Source organism: Anomaloglossus baeobatrachus, chromosome 3 (genome assembly GCF_048569485.1).
Source record: "Anomaloglossus baeobatrachus isolate aAnoBae1 chromosome 3, aAnoBae1.hap1, whole genome shotgun sequence".
Classification (NCBI taxonomy): domain Eukaryota; kingdom Metazoa; phylum Chordata; class Amphibia; order Anura; family Aromobatidae; genus Anomaloglossus; species Anomaloglossus baeobatrachus.
Genome location: NC_134355.1, coordinates 274,490,621 through 274,511,054, shown reverse-complemented (window position 1 = coordinate 274,511,054; position 20,434 = coordinate 274,490,621). Strand labels below are relative to the sequence as shown.

The 20,434-nt window shown below is 46.7% G+C and overlaps 1 protein-coding gene across 2 annotated transcripts in view; it reads left to right on the top strand.

The window, feature by feature from the left end:
• The window catches only part of MYB (MYB proto-oncogene, transcription factor), a 37,395-nt gene that overhangs the window by 10,271 nt on the left and 6,690 nt on the right, over positions 1-20,434 (top strand). Inside the window, exons 6-14 of one of the 2 annotated variants that reach the window (XM_075338257.1) lie at positions 5,330-5,561; positions 8,308-8,376; positions 9,477-9,581; positions 10,117-10,359; positions 11,048-11,404; positions 11,801-11,946; positions 12,218-12,332; positions 12,535-12,660; positions 19,812-19,925. In XM_075338257.1, coding sequence (XP_075194372.1) covers positions 5,330-5,561; positions 8,308-8,376; positions 9,477-9,581; positions 10,117-10,359; positions 11,048-11,404; positions 11,801-11,946; positions 12,218-12,332; positions 12,535-12,660; positions 19,812-19,925 — 1,507 coding nt within the window. The remainder of the gene's footprint in view (positions 1-5,329; positions 5,562-8,307; positions 8,377-9,476; positions 9,582-10,116; positions 10,360-11,047; positions 11,405-11,800; positions 11,947-12,217; positions 12,333-12,534; positions 12,661-19,811; positions 19,926-20,434) is intronic. The other variant, XM_075338256.1, reaches the window with a different exon arrangement.

The following is a 20,434-nucleotide window of genomic DNA, read 5'->3' as shown; positions in this document are numbered from 1 at the left end:
TTATACTTTATTTATTGGGGAGAGTGTGTTTTATGTTTGTGTTAACATTTCCGGCCGGTTCTCCAGTTTTCACTGGAGAACCGCGCCGATGGTGCCTGCACGCCGGCCGCATGTTTAAATCTAGGCCCCGGCTTCGCCTGAGGCCTAGTTTCGGTTTCCACTGCCTCTGCATGTCAGTCATGCAGAGGTACAGTGTGGCTCCGCCCAGCGGCTGTGCAGCACAGGGAAGGGACACTCCTCACTGAGGAAGGATTCCCTCCCCTGGCTACCTCATTTGCCGCTCTCAGAGTAGGCCCCGCATCCTCTCCTCGCTCCGGTCGCCATTTTCTCAGCGTTCTCTGTGCCTGCATAGGCACAGAGATTCCACATTGTGACAAGTGGGGGCCTGGGCTGAGGGACTGGAGGGCACAGAAATGTCTGTTTAAACGATCTGGCAGCCACAACCTCCGGTTTGTGCAGCTGCTTATTTTATCTGTTTATATATGCTGGGGGCCATTCTAGGACAGAGCCCCTACCTCTGCAGCATGTCTCACATCAGAGCAAGGCTGCAAGGCTGTTTTTATTATGCACTGCATGTAGTCTCGTACGGCTGTACTGAGCTCATAAACACAGTGGCCCCTCAGCCTGGAGGCTCATCAGTGGTCCCTCCAGCTGCTCCGGCTTCGGTGGCTGACCCCCGGTTTGGCTAGAATCGCTCTTTCCAGGGGTCGGCTGTCCCGGAATCTGCTGAGCATGCATTAGCCCCCTTCTCAGGGCGTTTTCTGCTACAGCTCGCTCAGCAAAGCTCACAGAGGACTCTCCTTCTGGTCTCAGACCCCGTCCTCCTGACATGGAGACGCAGGGTCCCCTGTCCTTCCCCGTCCCGCAGCTCTGATTCACGAGCTGACTCACTGGACGAGGAGGATGTCTCTACCAGGGGCTCGGACGCTACTTTATGTACCATTGATCTGTCCGTAGGTGACACAGATGCTAATGATTGGATTGCGTCCATTATACTTGTACTGGACCTCCATCCGCCTGTATCAGGGGAGTATTCCCCGCTGGCAGAAAGGCATCAGTATACCTTAAACAGGACAAGGAGTGTGTTCCTTAACCACTCCAGTTTTCAGCCCACTGTGTCCAAGCCCACAGCCTGACCTGTCAGACCCCAAAGCGGGGTTCTGATGACTGTTTCCCCCTCCCATCAGAGGTGGTCAAGGAGTGAGCTCATTCGCCAAGGGTGGTCCCTCCGGTGTCTAGACTTTCAGCCCGGATAGTTGTATCAGTGGCTGACGGCACCTCTATAAGGATCCCACTGTACATTAATTTTGTACTGGACCTCAATCCGCCGGAGTTACCTTGCCTAGGAGAACACAAAGTGTGTTCCTTAACCACTCCAGTTTTCAGGCCACTGTGACCAAACCCAGGGTCCGCTCTGACAGTCGCTTCCCATGAAGCGTGGTTCTGAGGACTGTTTTCCCCTTTCCACCAGTGGTGGTCAAGGAGTGGGCTCATTCACCAAAGGTGGCTCAGCCCGGACCGTTATGTCAGTGGCTGATGGCTCCTCACTTAAGGTTTTGCGGTCCGCCAGGTTGTCCTTCTGGCCAAATCTGTATGGGGGCGGCAGGAGCTTCGTTCTCCTCAGCTTTACAGCAGTGCGGGTTTTTTTGTAGCCTTCTCTGCTTCTCTAGAGGAGATGCATTCCCTCACAGGGACTCTATGCCCGAAATGGTTGCCTGAACTTCCAGACTTCAGTCTTTTCATCCTATGCCATGTCTGCCATGCTGGACACCGCACTGCGGTGGCCTCGGCTAATTTCCTCGCTATCCTCAGGCTCCTGTGGCTTCGGAAATGGAAGGCAGATGCTTCTATAGAAGTTCCTTGCTGGGCTCCCTTTTGTTGGGACCAGTCTCTTCGGAACCAACTGGATGAAATTAAGGAAGCTCTTGGCGGGAAGAGTTCTTCCATGCCACAAACCTAAACCAGGAAACCTGTCGAGGGCAGGAATCAGTTGAGGTTTCGTTTTTTTCGTTCCTCCATCTGATCGTTCTCTAAGCCCTCGGCCTCGTCCACTAGCTCGGTCAAGGTTCATAAACCCAAATGGCGCTCAAAGCTGCGTCTTCAGAAAACCGCAGGAGATGCTGCCACTGAGTCAGCTTCCTCCGAGCTATCTAGCCACGCCAACAACGTCCTTGGTCGGTGGCAGGCTCTCCCACTTGGCGACGTATGGTTTTAACACGTCTCCGTTCAGTGGGTGCGGGATTATATCTCCCATGGCTACAGGATAGAATTCTATCCACCCGCCAAACAGATTTTTTCTGTCAACTCCCCCCGGCTCCAAGGCCGCCGCCTTCTCACAGGCCGTGGCATTCTTGCAGGCCAATGGAGTAATTGTACCGGTTCCCGACTGGGAACGGTTCTGAGATTTCTGCTTAAATCTATTCCTAGTCCCCGAAGAGGGCGGTGCCTTCCGACCTGGATCTTAAGCTTTTCAAGCATGTTCAGGTGTGGCGTTTTCACATGGAGTCTCGGTCTTGTTCCGTGTGTTTTTCACCGGATCAATCAATAACCCAAGGAGATTCCCTAGCATCCATCGGCATTAGAGATGCCTATCTGCAGGTGCCAATCGCAGTTTCACACCAGCGTTGGCTACGTTTTGCAATCGGAGTGGTCCAATTCGTGGCTCTTCCCTTGGGGTTAGCCACGGCCCCTCGAGTATTCTCAAGGTTGGGGCAGCTGTGATTAGGGTCCTGCACCTCTAGGGATTGGCAGTGATCTTTTGCCCTGGACGGTCTTCTTGTCGGGGCTTCATCCAGTGCAGACTCTTAGCAGAGTGCTTCGCTCACTCTCGCCACTCTAACCAATTCGGGTGGCTTGTCATTCTGTCCCAGTCCACTCTGACTTCGAACCAGAAGTTCCCGTTCCCAGGGACGCAATTCGAGACTCTGTCGGCACTTGTGAAGCTGCCCTTAGTCAAACAGTAGTCCCTCCGCTGGCGGTCGACGTCGTTCTATCAGGCACCGAATACAGGTACTGGTCAGATGGTGGCGTCAATGGAAGCGATTCCCTTGCCCAGTTTCTCCTGCGTCCTCTGAGGCTGGATATTTTCCGCTGTACAAGCGAACTTCCTCCTTCCACGGGGTGGTGGCTTCGCCACAGACCAGGGGCTCGTTTCAGTGGTGGCTTCGGCCACTCTGTCTCAGGGACGCTCCTTCCTGGCCCCGTCCCGGGTGATCCTCACCAGGATGCTAGTCTATCCGCCTTGGGAGCAGTATTATCTCCACCGTGGAGCGCAGGGCGCTTGGACTCTGTCCGAATCAGCCCTCTGGAACAATCTGCTGGAAATCAGAGCTGTATTTCTAGCTCTCTAAGCCTTTCACCATCTGTTGGCGGCTAGGCACATTCGAGTCCAGTCGGACAACGTGACAGCGTTTTCCTACATCAACTTCCAGGGCGGGACACTCAGCCGCCTGGCAATGTTGGCGGTTCAACGCATTCTTCAGTGGACGAGGGACTCCTAGTCCACCGTATCCGCAGCCCACATCCTAGACGTGAAAACTGCGAGGCAGACTATTTCAGCTGTCCAACGGTGGTCCACGATCCTCAGGTTTTGCGGCAGACGCACTGGTTCATGTTTGGTCCCAGCTTCGTCTCTCTTACGTGTTTCACCCTCTAGCTCTTGTCCAGAGTCCTGCGCAAGATCAGTAAAGAGGGCCATCGGGTCATTCTCATACTCCAGACTGACCCAGGCAAGCTTGGTACCCTGACCTGCCCCATCTGTCCGTAGTGTTGCCATGGCATCTTCCGGACCGTCCAGACCTTCTCTCAAAAGGTCCGTTTTTTCCGCCAGAATTCTGGACTCTCGGATTGACGGCGTGGCTCTTGAGTCCTGGATCTTGACGACTTCTGGTATCCCTCCTGAAGTCATCTCCACTATGACTCGAGCTCCAAAGTGTCCTTTGGCCTTTTGGCCTTGTTGACCCTCCTGTCCCTTCCACAGTCCGGTCTACAGCTAGGACTATCCCTCATTAAGGGACAGGTCTCGGCTCTGTCAGTGTGTGCCAGCGGCGTAACGTCCGACTGGCTCCGGTGCGCTCCTTCAAGGGCGCATCTCACATCATTCCGCCTTACCGGCGGCCTATGGAGCCCTGGGACCTTAATCCGGTCCTCACGGTTTCCGGAAACCCCCCTTTGAGCCTCTTAGGGAGGTTTCTTTGTTTCATCTTTCACAGAAAGTAGTCTTTCTAGTGGCCATAATTTCCCGCCAGAGAGTCTCTGTTTTGGCTGCACTCTCTTCGGAGTCACCCCCTTTTTTGTTTTTTTTCATCAAGACAAGGTGGTCTCCGTCCGACTCCGGACTTTCTCCCTAAGGTGGTTGCTGCTTCCACCTTAACCGGGGCATTTTTCCTGCCTTCCTTTTGTCCGGCTCCTGTTCATCGCTTTGAAAAAGCGTTGCATATCCTGGATCTGGTGCGGGCGCTCCGGATCTATGTGTCTCGCACCGCCGTTATTAGGTGGTGCACCTCTCTCTGGTGCTGACCACTAGTCAGCGTAGCGGTCTCTCAGCATCTAAGCCGACCCTGGTTCGTTGGCTTAGGTCGGCCATTTCCGATGCCTACAAGTGTACTCAAGTGCCTTCCCCGCCGGGGATCAGGGCACACTTGATCAGAGCTGTCGGTGCCTTTTGGGCTTTCAGGCACCAGGCTACGGTTCAGCAGGTCTGTCAGACTGCCACTCGGATTAGTCTGCATACTTTTTCGAAGCACTACCCAAGGCATGCTCATGCTTTGGCAGACGTGGGCTTGGGCAGACGCATCTTTCAGGCGTCTGTCGCCCATTTGTGAAGTTAGGTTTCGTCTGCTTCTCAGTTTGTCTGTTTATTCCCACCCATGGACTGCTTTAGAACGTCCCATGGTCTGGGTCTCCCATAGGAACGATAAAGAAAAAGAGAATTTTGTTACTTACCGTAAATTCTTTTTCTTATAGTTCCGTCATGGGAGACCCAGCACCCTCCCTATTGCCTGTTGGCAGGTTTCTTGTTCCGTGTGTCTTCACCGGCTGTTGTTGTTGTAGACAGAGGTTCCGGTTGTTCCGGGTTTTACTCTGTCTCTACTTGTGGGTGGATGTCCTCCTTCAGCTTTTGCACTAAACTGGCTAGGACTGGCTAGCAGGGGGTGTATATGCTAGGAGGGAGGAGCTACACGTTTTGAGTGTAGTACTTTGTGTGTCCTCCGGAGGCAGAAGCTATACACCCATGGTCTGGGTCTCCCATGACGGAACTATAAGAAAAAGAATTTACGGTAAGTAACAAAATTCTCTTTTTTTTTACAATTCTAATTTATTTTTTTAGAACGGATAATGCTATCAAGAACCACTGGAATTCTACTATGCGACGTAAGGTTGAACAGGAAGGTTATCTGCAGGAATCCTCCAAAAGCCATCTTTCTGCAGTCGCAAACTTCACAAAAAGCAACCACTTGTTGGGCTTCACCTCTCACACGCCACCTTCATCACACATCTCTCAAAGCAGCCATACTCCAGTGAACAACTTCTCCTACTACCATATGACTGAGCCCCAAAATGTAAGGATTTTTAATTAGGAATATTTGTATAAAGTTCACTTTTTTTCCTGTCATTCCCTTCAGTGGTGAAAGAAAGCAATTGCCTTTATATAAGTGAATACTCCATATGGGTATAATCATCTCAATTTTAACCCCTTCCTGATCAAGGGATTTTTTGTTTTGTTGTTTCGCGTTCAGCTATTTCTGTATGACATCGCTATGAGGGCTTATTTTTTTAAATACAAATTGTAGTTTTGAATGCCAACAATCATTTTACCTTAAGCTATAATTGAAAAGGTGGAAAATTTTAAGTTCATTGAAATTGGGGGGAAAAAAATCTGCCATTGTTTTCAGTGATTAGTATCATATTTTTTTTTTTTTTTTTTTGGTGTTTATTGTGCAGTAAACATAACCTGAAAACTTGATTGTCCAGGTCAGAACAATTATAGCAATACTTGTTGTGTTAAGAATTTTTTTTTATTTAAATGGTGAAAAAATAAATAAAAAAAATTGTAAAATTGATGGAGCTGTGTGAGGGCTTTTTTTGAGGTGAGATGATGTTTTTATTTGTGCTAATTTTGGTTAAATATATAGTTATATTGGGGGGGGCATGGCGGCCCAAAAAATAGCAATTCTTGCACTTCAGTTCTCTTTTTTGATGGTGTTTACTAAATGGAGTGAAATATTTTTTTATTTTATTTTACTGTAGTGTAGGAACTTGCAAGACATGCCTTTATGTTGGATTGTGAGCTTGTGTATTTTGGCCAAAATATACACCAATACGTCATACTATTTTTCTACATATTTGATACATTTTTTACAGGGTGCAGCCAGACCCCTCATTGTAATCTGGGTGTCTGCACCCCTGTGGTGCACTGATAGAGTACCGGGCAGCCAACCTAATTGAATAGTAGGGGCGTGTAATAGGCTGTTGGCTAGGACCTGTGCTTCACATGTATGTAACTTGCGCCCTATCACAATCTTCATCTATGTGCAATTCTAAGGGCTCGTGCGCACGTAACTGCAGAATATTCTGCAGCGATTTGACAGCACATGTGTGCTTCAAATCGCTGCAGAAAGACTTCATAATGGATGCAGTTTTTTTGTTAAAAAAAGCCGTTTTCATGCGCTCTGGCTGCTGCCCCACCATAAACAGCGGGAACTGCATCCAGAACGCACAAATTGACATGCTGCTTTTAGGAACTCACGGATTTGGGTCAAAATTTTAGCTCCCAAATCGCTGCGTTCATAAAAACAACTTGCGCACGTTTCATGCACAATCTACATAGATTGTGCAGGGGACGCAGGATGCATGCATTTACGCTGCACTGCAATACTCAGCGTAAATGCATGTCAGTACACAACGTGCGCATGAGCCCTAATAGTGGGCAATCACACCCTCCATGAACTGGTAGGTTGAGAGTGGTCGTTTCATCAGTATTTTGCACCTGTTACATCCTTTTGTTAAGAAGGATTTCCACATCCATTCTGTGCATTTGTTTCTATCATCTTGGCTGATAAACACCATTGCCTTTTTGCTATGTTTCTGCATTTAATAAATGGGGAAGAAAACTTCAAAGTTTGGTAGACCGGACATTTTTTGGACGAGGGAATGCGTTTTGGATTTTTATATGTTTTTAACTGGATAAAGGGGTGTGATTTTTTTTTTTTTTAAATTGTTTGTAGGGGACATGAACCTGGGATAGATTCATCGCTTGTTCTATGTAAATGCTATATACAGCATTGCAGTATGTAGGTAAAAATGGTGATATCCTGTGAAGTTCAACCTTTAGCAGGCCCCCTAGTTGCCATAAGAACTCATGATGGCTGAGAAGGGGGGAGGCAATGGATGTCCAAAATGGCATGAGAGTGTGATCACGCACCTTAAATTTCTGACAGCAACATTTAAGGTTTTAGCAGCAATCAGAGATTACTCCAGTCGCTGCTGTTAGTGGTGGGTGCTGGCTTCGGCTAGTTTCGCACATCCGGCTTTTCGCCGGTTTGACGGATTCGGCGCACTCCAGTACAGTGTATACAGTACAATGGCAGCGCGACAAGCTCCGGTCACATGCTGTCATGTGACCGGAGCATGTGACCCGGAAGTTACAGCGCTGTCATTGTACTGTATACACTGTACTGGTGTGCGCCGGATCCTCCAAACCGGCGAAAAGCTGGATGTGTGAAACTAGCCTTAATTGTACAGCCTGCATTCACGGGATATGGGGTGGGCCCGTGTTCATATCCGGTGTGTATCATACAAGTACGTCACACATCAGAAAAAAAACAAAAAATATTTATATGTTTTCCAGTTTTTATCATAGTATATTTAGATTAGAATTTGGCACTCGTACTTTCTCAGTTAAAGTTTACATTTGTATATATACTGAAGTTTAGGAGTTCAGGAAGGCCAGGAAATGCAAATCTAGCTTAGATTAATTGTTCTATTGACAGCACCTTTTATCAGAACAATAAAGGCTCTTTAAAGAGTCTTGGACAGAATTTTACCTGCTTTGAATACTTGAAATGATAGTACAAACATTCATGCAAACTTTTCATTTAACATATGTTCAGGTCTCTATCTCTGATTAACATATTCCTTAGGGGAATTATGTAAATGTAGTCTTTTTAATTTAATTTGTTTTATTAAAAACAGTATGAGACTAGAAATTATAAAGAACATACTGCAATCTGAAAGATATGCTAAAATATTTGCACAAACCAATGTAAAATTGTATTGAATAACTTTTTTTTTTTCGTATATGTGCAGACGCCGTATCCTGTTGCACTGCATGTTAATATAGTCAATGTCCCTCAGCCAGCCACAGCAGTTGTTCAGGTATGTATTTTTTTTTTAAGTAGTTTTAATGCAATTTAATAACTTCATAGTTTTGTAGGTGTAAACCTGTATAATTTAAAGTATTTCACTCCATCCTTATACATTTTACAAATGTTATCAAGAATTAAAACTTTGGAATAGTTATGTTGCATCTCTATTTAGGACTTCCTTACAAGAGTTAATTTATAGTGCAGAGAAAGTCAGGAAAAGAGGAAGCAATGACTTGGCAACAATGTGGAATCAGTATTACAATTTTGAGATCTGGTTAGAATGTTTGTTTTTAGTTTATTTTTGAGAGTAGACATTATCTTTGAACATCTACTATAGTTTGGTTAGTAAACACTTGAACCAGTGTAAGGGTTATGTGCGCACATCTGCGTTCTATTCCGCAGCGTTTAAGTCAACTGCATGTGCGTTTCAAAACGCAGCCAAAAAGCTGCGTTTTGAAAGCATTGCGCGCAGAATTCAGGCGTAATTCATGCGTTTTGGATGCTTGCTCTGACATAGACAGAGTGGGGAAAGCATCCGTAAGGCACAAAAGAAGTGACATGTTGCTTTTTAGAACACAGCGTTTTGGCAAAATATTTCAGCAGCCGAAACGCTGCATTCTAAAACGCAACGTGCGGATGGAATTTGTACAATCTTCATAGATTGTGCTGGGGAGGCAGGACGCATGCTTTTACTCTGCGGTGCAAAACGCAGCGTAAAAGAATGAAAAAAGCACATGTGCGCACACAGCCTCAGACTTTTCTGACTTGTACTGCTGATTAGAGATGTTGCAAACTGATCCACAGGACCCAGTCTAAAAGCCATGTCAGTAGTCTGTGGTTTTAGGTCAGGAGCCCTGTGAACTGCCAACATACGCTGTACTTCTTTTGATTATCCTTCCTAGCATGTTGTCAAATGTGTATCATGCCGCAATGATGATGATGCACTAGGCTGGTTAATCAAAAGATGAGTCAGTGACACTGCCAGGTAAGAGGCATTATGTCCAAAAGACAGCTACAGGTTACTGACATGGCCCCTGCAAAGGGCCCTTTGGATCGATCCACCGGGCCATCTCTTCTACTGATTGTAAATGAATTGCATTCTTATTGTAGAGACACTATAACGATGAAGATCCAGAGAAAGAAAAGAGAATAAAAGAGTTAGAACTATTACTCATGTCAACGGAGAATGAACTAAAGGGGCATCATGCATTACCGGTAAGACACATGATTAAATGCCATAATTGTAGACTCTAATTTGTTAACACCACCTTCAGTAATATACTAGCTTTATTCTCTCCTCCCATGGGAGAGTAAAGTGTACTTTTATCACTAATGTTTTTAACCCAGTTCTAGTGAACTGGACATGCCCGGGGTGTACATGTTGACCCAGAGGTTAAGGTGCACTGAGCTCAGTGTCTGTATAGCTTTATTCTAGTTTTGTGGCTGTTAGACTTCAAACTGTTAAAATACCTATTTTTTTGTTTTAAACATAAGGACCTTGTCACCTAAAATATAGTTGCAATATGAAATAGTAATTGCAAGATGACACAACATATAGCAACATTTTAGGCACAGCACTACATTGATGAAAGGAAACATCTTGACAACTGTTTCAGAAGTGTAAGCTCTTAGGATGATGCAAGAGCTTTTATCGGGACTCTAGCTGTGTGTGAGACACCTTGAGCAATTTCATTGTAAGTTCCTTCTTTTTACTATATTTTTCAATTTTCACCCTTTCTTTGCAAAACAGAATCATGCAGAAGAATACCCTGTATGGCATAGTACAACAATTGCTGATAACTCTAGGCCTCATGGCAATAGTGCTCCTGTGTCCTGCCTTGGTGAGCCGCATAACTGTACTCCTTCCCCTCCCATGGACCATGGATGCCTCCCAGAAGAAAGTGCTTCCCCTGCCAGATGCTTTGGTGTTAATTTATTAATACAGATGAAAAACTTGACTGAATACTCAGATACTCTACAGCTTATTGATTCTGTAAGTAGTGAATGGGACTTTGACTATATAGAATAGTATAACTGTGTCTAGAATGATTTAAATATTAAGAGTAAAGCATTACTTCATTAGGTTCAAGCCTGCTTATCTTTACTGGTACTGTCACAAAATGTTGCTTTACTTATTGCCAGTTTACATTTATAAAAGCATTTCAGACACAGATTATCAAATCTTTTTTCCATAAAACTACGTGTAGAACGCATTTTATTTAATACATTCTGTCAGTCATAGCACTGTAGAAATAGCTAGAGAACATATTGTGAATAATTTACAATTGGTATGGTTGTAAGTTGTCCTGTTTCTTATATGGCAAAATGTACTTGTGTATGCCATGTTTATTAACTGCATAAAAAGCTGGTCTGTCTTTTCAAGCTTAACAAGTCTGCATGTGCTTCTATGGTTTAGAAGAGGATCTAGCATTACATTCTGTGGTGTTGCCCATAGTGACTTTTTCTTGTTACACAGATGTATAGCAAACATAAAGATTCTGAGAATATGAATATGGTAGTCCTTATAACTGCAAGGGAAGTAATCTGTATTGTGAACCTACCTCCTTACCAATTAGGAAGCTGTAATAAATATAACTGTGCTTCAAATGTTTTTGGGACTACTGTTTTAGGTGGCACAATACATACTGTTAAACCTTTCGTGCCTCCTACGTTGTTTTCAGGATTCTTCATCATGGGGTGAAGTCAACAGTTTTGAAACCAATGAGCAAGGAGATTCCTCACCCAGCAAATCTCCCACAACTCGAGACTCAGAGCCTTCAGAGGGCATGGGCAGCCTGTGCAGCCCACGAGATACACCTGATACAAACAAAAGTATGTTGTATCGGTGTTCGTTGGTATCGCCCAACTCCCTAAATTCATTAAAACGTACTTCAACGCCGCTGATCATCTTGTGCAAAAAGAAAGGGCGTCTGACTTGCTTAGCCAATGGAGACAGCAGTCCCTTAAACCTGTCTGACATCGTCAGTTCTACATCAAAGCTGTCCCCTATCAAAAGCCTGCCCTTCTCTCCCTCTCAGGTAGAATAAAACGTCTGCAAAGTTTTCACTAATTCTAAAAAGTCACCAGAGAATTAACAATATAGAAACTAATTGTTTGGAAACAATGACTAATTCCTATCACACTCATTGATTTCACATCATGGTCTAAATGTTACCATTATCTCTTGCACTGGTATTTAGTTTTGCACTGGAAAGGGGTGTATCGTGTTGGTGTTGTTAGTCTTTGCTTCTGCCTTTAATTTGTTTGGTGATGGTATTTAATAACATGTCTGTTAATAACTGCTTGTCTTCTTCATTTAACACTAACCCTCTTGCTTGATTGTGTGAAAATGTATTGAATTTTTTAGTCTTTTATTTGCATTTTTTTTTATTCAACTAATATCACAGATTAACCAGGTTGCCTCTTATTTCCAGTTTTTAAACACCACATCAGCGCATGACAATTTGGATATGGAGCACCCAAGCTTAACATCTACCCCACTTTGTGCCTCTCACAAGACTACTATAGTAACACCGCTTCCCCGTGACCACACACCTCGACTTCAAAAAGAAAACTGCATGTACGTTTTTTTGTCTTGAATTTGTACATTGATTTACCTACCATATATTATACCCTTTCAATATAGTGTAGTTTTTTGTAGACTTTAATTGGTAAGCATGTTAAATTGCTGACATAAAATATAATTTCAAATGAGAAAATAAAACATATATTTGTCTGTATCAAATAGAGGTATTTGGTGAAACGTTTTGCCAAACATGTTTAGAGTTGGTGTACGTGTTTGTTTAAACTTTTATTATTTTAGTTTAATTTGGGGTATTTTTTTTTTTTAGTCTTAGAACTCCTGCTATAAAAAGGTCAATTTTGGACAGTTCTCCAAGAACCCCTACACCATTTAAAAATGCTTTAGCAGCGCAAGAGTTCAAGTATGGACCACTTAAACTTTTGGTAAGTTGATATGGAAATTGTTGCTACTTTTATGAAGTGGGCAGAACTGAGTATAATTTTCAGTGCAGTAAATCGTTTTAAATTTCGTGTGTTGAAAACACAGTGAAGCTTATATGCAAAAGATATGTAACATTTCTGTTCAGTATTAGTAAATATGTAACAATGTGTTTAACCATTCAACACTTTTACCTTGTATTTTTAGCATCACACCCCTTCACACCTTGCAGAAGACCTACAGGAAGTAATTAAGCAGGAGGCTGAGGAGTCTGGCATTGTACCTGAACTCCAAGAAATAGAGGAACCCATGTTAAAGAAAATTAAGCAGGAGGTAAAAATAAATAAAATCATTTTGTACATAAATGTTAAGTATTATGAACAAAACACACACCCCAACACATCAAAGTGTTTACAACATAAATCTGACGTAAAACACACTTTGAATAGTCAAGGTTTAGCGTTTTCATGCCAAAGCCATTTTAGGCCAGCTCTGCCAAAATGGGCGGAACTGGAAATGAGCATGGCGATGCATGCTCGTCTCGTTCATGACAAACTGCAAAGTTAACGCCACAAACCTTACTGCAGTCCCTGACTGGAGTAAGATTTGTGGCAGGCGCATGGCACTTTAATGATGCACTTGTTTAAGAGGCGTACACCCCTTTACGACTCAAGTGCCTCTGACTCCACCTCTCCCTTGTCATCAAGATCATTCTGAACAACAGCGGTCTTGATAGATCTGGTTAGTCTGGTTAGATTACCATGCTATGTAAAGTGGCATTTGGTTAAACATTTTTAAATTAGATTCATTGATTTTTATTTTTTTTTGTTAATCACTATTTTTTGTGAGTAAGACCAGTACCTGCATGTTTTATTATGTAGAAAATTTCAGAGGTTTTCAGAGATTTTTGTCTACAGCTCTAAAAAAAAATAAAGAAAGGAAGGAATGTAGGTGTTGCTACTATTTATATGAATGTACCCAACCATTTACTAGTAGAGCTACAAAGTACAACCACTACATTCAGCTTTTGTCACAATGGTTAGTGCCTGAAAATGTTGCTAGAACTGCTTTTGTGATAAACTGCATCCTAACAATCATTTATTCAGTTTTTCCCCATTAAAATCCATCACAAACCATAATTTTCTTTTCCTATTGCTAGCAAAATAAAGGCTGGAAGCTATATTATTTGTAACGCTAACTTTAGAATGGCCTTATAGTGAGAATTGAGAGATCAAACAAGATGCAATAACATTTAGAAGATAAAAGGGTGAAAATTTATAAAACATGACTTTCTTTGTCGCTCCATTGGGAGACCCAGACAATTGGGTGTATAGCTTCTGCCTCTGGAGGCCACACAAAGTATTACATTTTTAAAAAAGTGTAACCCCTCCCCTCTGCCTATACACCCTCCCGTGGACCACGTGCTCCTCAGTTTTATACTTTGTGTGGAAGGAGGCACACATCCACTCATGCATTCTCATACATAGTTATGTCCGATGGAAGAAAAGAGGACCCCGATGGAGTCCCCGGCATGTTCCCTTCTCACCCCACTATGTCGGCGGTGTTGTTAAGGTTGAGGTACCCATTATGGGTACAGAGGCTGGAGCCACATGCCGTCTCCTTCACCATCCCTTATGCGGCTCTGGGAGAAGTGGGATCCTAAGCGGTCATCCATGAGCTGGGACCGTGCTCCATCCGCAGCCCCTGGTGGAACCTGCCGGACCGGAGCTTCTTCACTCCCAGGGACCGGGCCCTGCAACTTGAAGGTACTCTGTGTCCCCATGTGGGGACTGTACAGGGAGGGTCGCACCTTATCCCCGGAAGCCACGGTAGTTCCGTCCGTTGTCTTTTCGGCGGACTTCCGCGCCGACCGTGCCTGCTTGTCGGGCGCGGCCTTAAATTTAGTCCCCGGCTTCGCCGCGGCCTAGTCGCGAAAAATCCCGCCCCCGAGCCTGCCTGTCAGGGGTTAGGGCGGGATTGCCGACATGACGTCGGCTTTGAGGGCTGGAGCATCTTGCATGTCTCACTCCCCCCTCATTGACCACTTTGGGGACTCCAGATTCCCGCTCTTTGCTAGCGCGGCCCCCCCCCCCCCCGCCTGAGAGCTCCGGCGGCCATTTTTAGCATTCTGCCGGTGGATGCTACTCAGCGGCAAAGCTCTGCAGCTCCGGGGGATCCACGACAGGGAATCTGGAGGACACACTCCGCTCGTTAGCGGTTGTTAAGCCACACCGGTCACCCGATGCTGGTCCCCCTAGGGTGCCGGGATATATATATATAATAGATATATATATCTGTTCGGAAAGGCTGTATACCCTTTTCCCATATACCCTCAGTGGTCACTCTCCTAAGAGACAACAGCATGTCGTCCACAAGGAGCAAAGCTACTAAGGCACAGATTTTTTTCGCGGCCTGTACCTCTTGTGGGGCTATGTTGCCTGCGGGATTCACCTACCCTCACTGTGATCAATGCTCGACTCCTGCCACGCTTGCTCAGCCGGAGCCTCGGGCACTTGTGGGCCCCTCGGCTCATGTAGATCCCCCGGCTCCCCCTGAACAGGCTGCAGGGACAGAGTCACCGTCGTTGGCCTCTTTCGCTGAGAAACTCTCTCAGTCACTTTCTCAATCCATTGCACAGTCTATGGACAAATGGTCATCTAAGCTCCTTGAGGCATTGCAGTCCAGACCGGGCCCTTCACAGGCCCCGGCTCCTGTTAGTTTGTCTCCTCCAGGCCCTTCTCGGTCCGCGCCGCAGCGCGCTCCCAGGATAGCCCCTAGGCCCCAGGCCCCAGGCGGAGGACTCCTGCCCGGACCGCAGCCCCAGACCGGCTAAGCGGCCTCGCTGGGACTCTTCCCCGGCCTCCTCACGCTGCTCTGCATCCCAGCTTGAGGACTCTCAGGACGACGAGGCGGACGTGGGAGCTCAGGGCTCTGACCCTGACTTCGCCCTTAACCTTGATACCCCTGAGGGGGACGCCTTAGTAAATGATCTTATCTCGTCCATCAACCAGGTGTTCGATCTCTCACCCCCGCCTCCTCCTGCAGAGGAGTCGGCTTCTCAGCAGGAGAAACACCAATTTCGATTCCCCAAACGTACGCGCAATAAGTTTTTTGATCACTCTAACTTCAGGGACGCTGTCCAGAAGCCCAAAGCGGTCCCGGACAAGCGCTTTGCTAAACGGCTCACTGACACGCGTTATCCCTTTCCACCTGAAGTCGTTAAGGGCTGGGCACACTCTCCCAGGGTGGATCCTCCAGTCTCTAGATTGGCTGCTAGGTCCGTTGTGTCTGTTGCCGATGGCTCATCCCTGAAGGATGCCACTGACAGACAGATAGAGCTCTTGGTGAAGTCTATTTATGAGGCCACGGGCGCGTCTTTTGCCCCGGCCTTTGTGGCCGTGTGGGCTCTCCAAGCAATCTCGGCATGTCTGACTGAGATTAATGCTGTCACGCGGAATTCTGCTCCGCATGTTTCTTCCTTGACCTCTCAGGCATCAGCATTTTCGTCCTACGCCATGAACGCCGTCCTGGACTCCGCAAGCCGTACGGCTGTAGCATCCGCTAACTCCGTGGCAGTCCGCAGGGCCATGTGGCTGCGCGAATGGAAAGCAGACTCTGCTTCCAAAAGGTTCTTAACTGGTTTGCCTTTTTCTGGCGACCGTTTGTTTGGCGAACGGTTGGATGAGATTATTAAGGAATCCTCGGGAAAGGACTCCTCCTTACCCCAGTCCAAACCTAAGAGACCTCAGCAGAGAAAAATCCAATCGAGGTTTCGGTCCTTTCGTCCCTCCGCCAAGCCCCAATCCTCTTCGTCCAACCGGCCGGAGAAAGGCCAGAGGAACTCTTATGCGTGGCGGTCCAAGTCACGCCCCCAAAAGGCCGCAGGAGGCACTGCCTCCAAGACGGCCTCCTCATGACTCTCGGCCTCACCTAGCCACATCCTCGGTCGGTGGCATGCTCTCCCGCTTTGGCGACGCCTGGTGGCCACACGTTCAAGACCGATGGGTGAGAGACACTCTGTCTCATGGTTACAGGATAGAGTTCAGCTCTCGACCTACGGCTCGTTTCTTCAGAACCTCCCCACCCCCCGCACAGGCCGACGCACTTTTTCAGGCAGTGGACGCTCTAAAGATAGAAGGAGTTGTGATTCCCGTTCCCCTTCAGGAACGTGGTCGCGGATTTTACTCCAACTTGTTCGTGGTGCCAAAAAAGGACGGGTCATTCCGTCCCGTTCTGGACCTCAAGCTGCTCAACAGACATGTGAGAACCAGACGGTTTCGGATGGAATCTCTCCGCTCGGTCATCACCTCGATGTCACAAGGAGACTTCCTAGCATCGATCGACATCAAGGATGCTTATCTCCATGTGCCGATCGCACCTGAACATCAACGTTTCCTGCGTTTCGCCATCGGGGACGAACACCTCCAGTTCGTCGCATTGCCCTTCGGCCTGGCGACAGCCCCACGGGTTTTCACCAAAGTCATGGCATCCGTCGTGGCGGTCCTGCACTCTCAGGGCCACTCGGTGATCCCCTACTTGGACGATCTCCTAGTCAGGGCCCCTTCTCGGGTGGCGTGTCAACGAAGTCTTTCCGTCACTCTGGAGACTCTCCAGCAGTTCGGGTGGATCATCAATTTCCTGAAATCCAAGTTGACGCCGACCCAATCACTGACTTACCTCGGGATGGAGTTTCATACCCAGCCAGCGTTAGTCAAGCTACCGCGGGACAAACAGCTTTCTCTGCAAGCGGGGGTGCAATCACTTCTTCGGAGTCAGTCACACCCCTTAAGGCGCCTCATGCACTTCCTGGGGAAGATGGTTGCAGCTATGGAAGCAGTGCCGTTCGCGCAATTCCATCTACGGCCACTCCAATGGGACATTCTTCGCAAATGGGACAAGAGTTCGGCTTCCCTCGACAAGAACATCTCTCTTTCCCTTGCAACCAAAACATCACTTCAGTGGTGGCTCCTACCCACATCTCTGTCTCGGGGAAAATCCTTCCTACCTCCAACCTGGGCCGTGGTCACCTCGGACGCGAGCCTGTCAGGTTGGGGAGCGGTTTTTCTCCACCACAGGGCTCAAGGAACCTGGAATCCAATAGAATCGACCCTTCAGATCAATATCCTGGAGATAAGGGCAGTATATCTAGCCCTATTGGCTTTCCATCGGTGGCTGGAGGGCAGGCAGATCCGAATCCAGTTGGACAACGCCACTGCCGTCGCCTACATCAACCACCAAGGCGGAACTCGCAGTCGTCAAGCCTTCCAGGAAGTCCGGCGAATTCTGCAGTGGGTGGAAGTCACAGGCTCCACCATCTCCGCAGTTCACATCCCGGGCGTAGAAAACTGGGAAGCAGATTTTCTCAGTCGTCAGGGCATGGACGCGGGGGAATGGTCTCTTCACCCAGACGTGTTTCGAGAGATCTGTCGCCGCTGGAGAACGCCGGACGTCGACCTCATGGCGTCACGACACAACAACAAGGTCCCGGCCTTCATGGCACGGTCTCAGGATCACAGAGCTCTGGCAGCGGACGCTTTGGTCCAGGATTGGTCGCAGTTTCGACTGCCATATGTGTTTCCCCCTCTGGCGATGCTGCCCAGGGTACTACGCAAGATCCGGTCCGACTGCCGTCGCGCCATTCTCGACGCTTCAGACTGGCCGAGGCGGTCGTGGTATCCGGATCTGTGGCATCTCACGGTGGGTCAACCGTGGGCACTTCCAGACCGCCCAGACTTGCTGTCACAAGGCCCGTTTTTCCATCTGAATTCTGTGGCCCTCAACCTGACTGTGTGGCCATTGAGTCCTGGCTCCTAGCATCTTCAGGGTTATCTCAAGATGTTATTGCCACCATAAGACAAGCCAGGAAGCCAACGTCCGCCAAGATCTATTACAGGTCTTGGCAAGTCTTCTTATCCTGGTGCTCTGATAACGGTTTTCCTCCATGGCCGTTTGCCTTACCCACATTCCTTTCATTCCTACAATCTGGAATGGACAAGGGTTTGTCCCTCGGCTCTCTCAAGGGCCAAGTATCGGCGCTCTCCGTGTTTTTTCAAAAGCATCTAGCCAGGCTTCCGCAGGTCCGCACGTTCCTGCAGGGGGTTTGCCACATGGTCCCACCTTACAAACGTCCGTTGGAACCTTGGGATCTTAACAGGGTCCTGACGGCTCTTCAAAAGCCGCCTTTTGAGCCGCTGCGGGATGTCTCTCTCTCCCGTCTTTCTCAGAAGGTGGCCTTCCTGGTGGCAGTTACATCACTTCGGAGAGTGTCTGAGCTTGCAGCGCTGTCATGCAAAGCTCCCTTACTGGTTTTTCACCAGGATAAGGTGGTTCTGCGTCCTGTCCCGGAATTTCTCCCTAAGGTGGTATCCCCTTTTCATCTAAATCAGGATATCTCCTTGCCTTCCTTTTGCCCTAATCCAATTCACCAGTGTGAAAAGGATTTGCACTCTTTGGATCTAGTGAGAGCACTCCGGTTCTACGTGTCTCGCACGGCGCCCCTGCGCCGTTCAGACGCGCTCTTTGTCCTTGACGCTGGCCAGCGTAAGGGCTCTCAGGCCTCCAAGTCAACCTTGGCTCGGTGGATCAAGGAACCGATTCTCGAGACCTACCGTACTTCTGGGCTTCCGCTCCCTTCAGGGTTGAAAGCCCATTCTACCAGAGCCGTAGGTGCGTCCTGGGCATTGCGGCACCGGGCGACGGCTCAGCAGGTGTGTCAGGCAGCTACGTGGTCTAGTCTGCACACTTTCACGAAGCACTATCAAGTGCATACCTATGCTTCGGCAGACGCCAGTCTAGGTAGGCGAGTCCTCCAGGCGGCGGTTGCCCACCTGTAAGAGGGGGCCGTTTTCGGCTCTTTCTATTGAGGTATTGTTTTACCCACCTAGGGACTGCTCTTGGACTTCCCAATTGTCTGGGTCTCCCAATGGAGCGACAAAGAAAAAGGGAATTTTGTTTTTCTTCTAGCTCCTATTGGGAGACCCAGCACCCACCCCTGTGCCCTTCGGGCTGGTTGTTCTTTTGTGTACACATGTTGTTGATGTTGATTTGTTCTTTTGGTTCATGGTCTTCAGTTCTCCGAACATCCTTCGGATTGAATTTACCCTAGACCAATTTATAAGTTTTCTCCTTCCTGCTTTTGCACCAAAACTGAGGAGCCCGTGGTCCACGGGAGGGTGTATAGGCAGAGGGGAGGGGTTACACTTTTTTAAAAGTGTAATACTTTGTGTGGCCTCCAGAGGCAGAAGCTATACACCCAATTGTCTGGGTCTCCCAATAGGAGCTAGAAGAAAAGGAATTTACGGTAAGTAAACAAAATTCCCTTTTTTACTGGCACAATATTTTTTTTATTTAATTTTTTTAACCCTGTCATTTAAAGCATATATCATTTCAAAATAAACATTTTAGAAATTGGACAAAAAAGGCTATGAATAATAATTAATTTAAATAGTATTTTCTATGTTTACAAAATTGTATTTTTTTTTCAGGTGGAGTCACCATCACCAAATCATAAAGGTAGCCATTTCTTCTCCAGTCTGTGGGAACAAGAGAACTTGCCAGCTCAGTTGTTCACGCAACAGAATATTCTGGAAGATACTCCTGTAAGTGTACAATACTAGAAAGCGATAGAAAATCAATTTATCCCATACTCATAGACACTGACTACATTATACACTGTGTGTAGAATTATTAGGCAAGTTATATTTTAGATGATTTTTTTTTTATTATTATTGATCAACAACTATGTTCTCAATCAACCCAAAAGACTCATAAATATCAAAGCTTAATATTTTTGGAAGTTGGAGTGGTTTTTTTTTTAGGTTTGGCTATCTTAGGAGGATATCTGTTTGTGCAGGTAACTATTACTGTGCAAAAATTATTAGGCAACTTAATAAAAACCAAATATATTCCCATCTCACTCGTTTATTTTCACCAGGTAAATTAATATAACTGCACAAAATTTAAAAATAAACATTTCTGACATGCAAAAACAAAACCCCAAAAAATTAGTGACCAATATAGCCACCTTTCTTAATAATGACACGCAACAGCCTACCATCCATAGATTCTGTCAGTTGCTTGATCTGTTTACGATCAACATTGCGTGCAG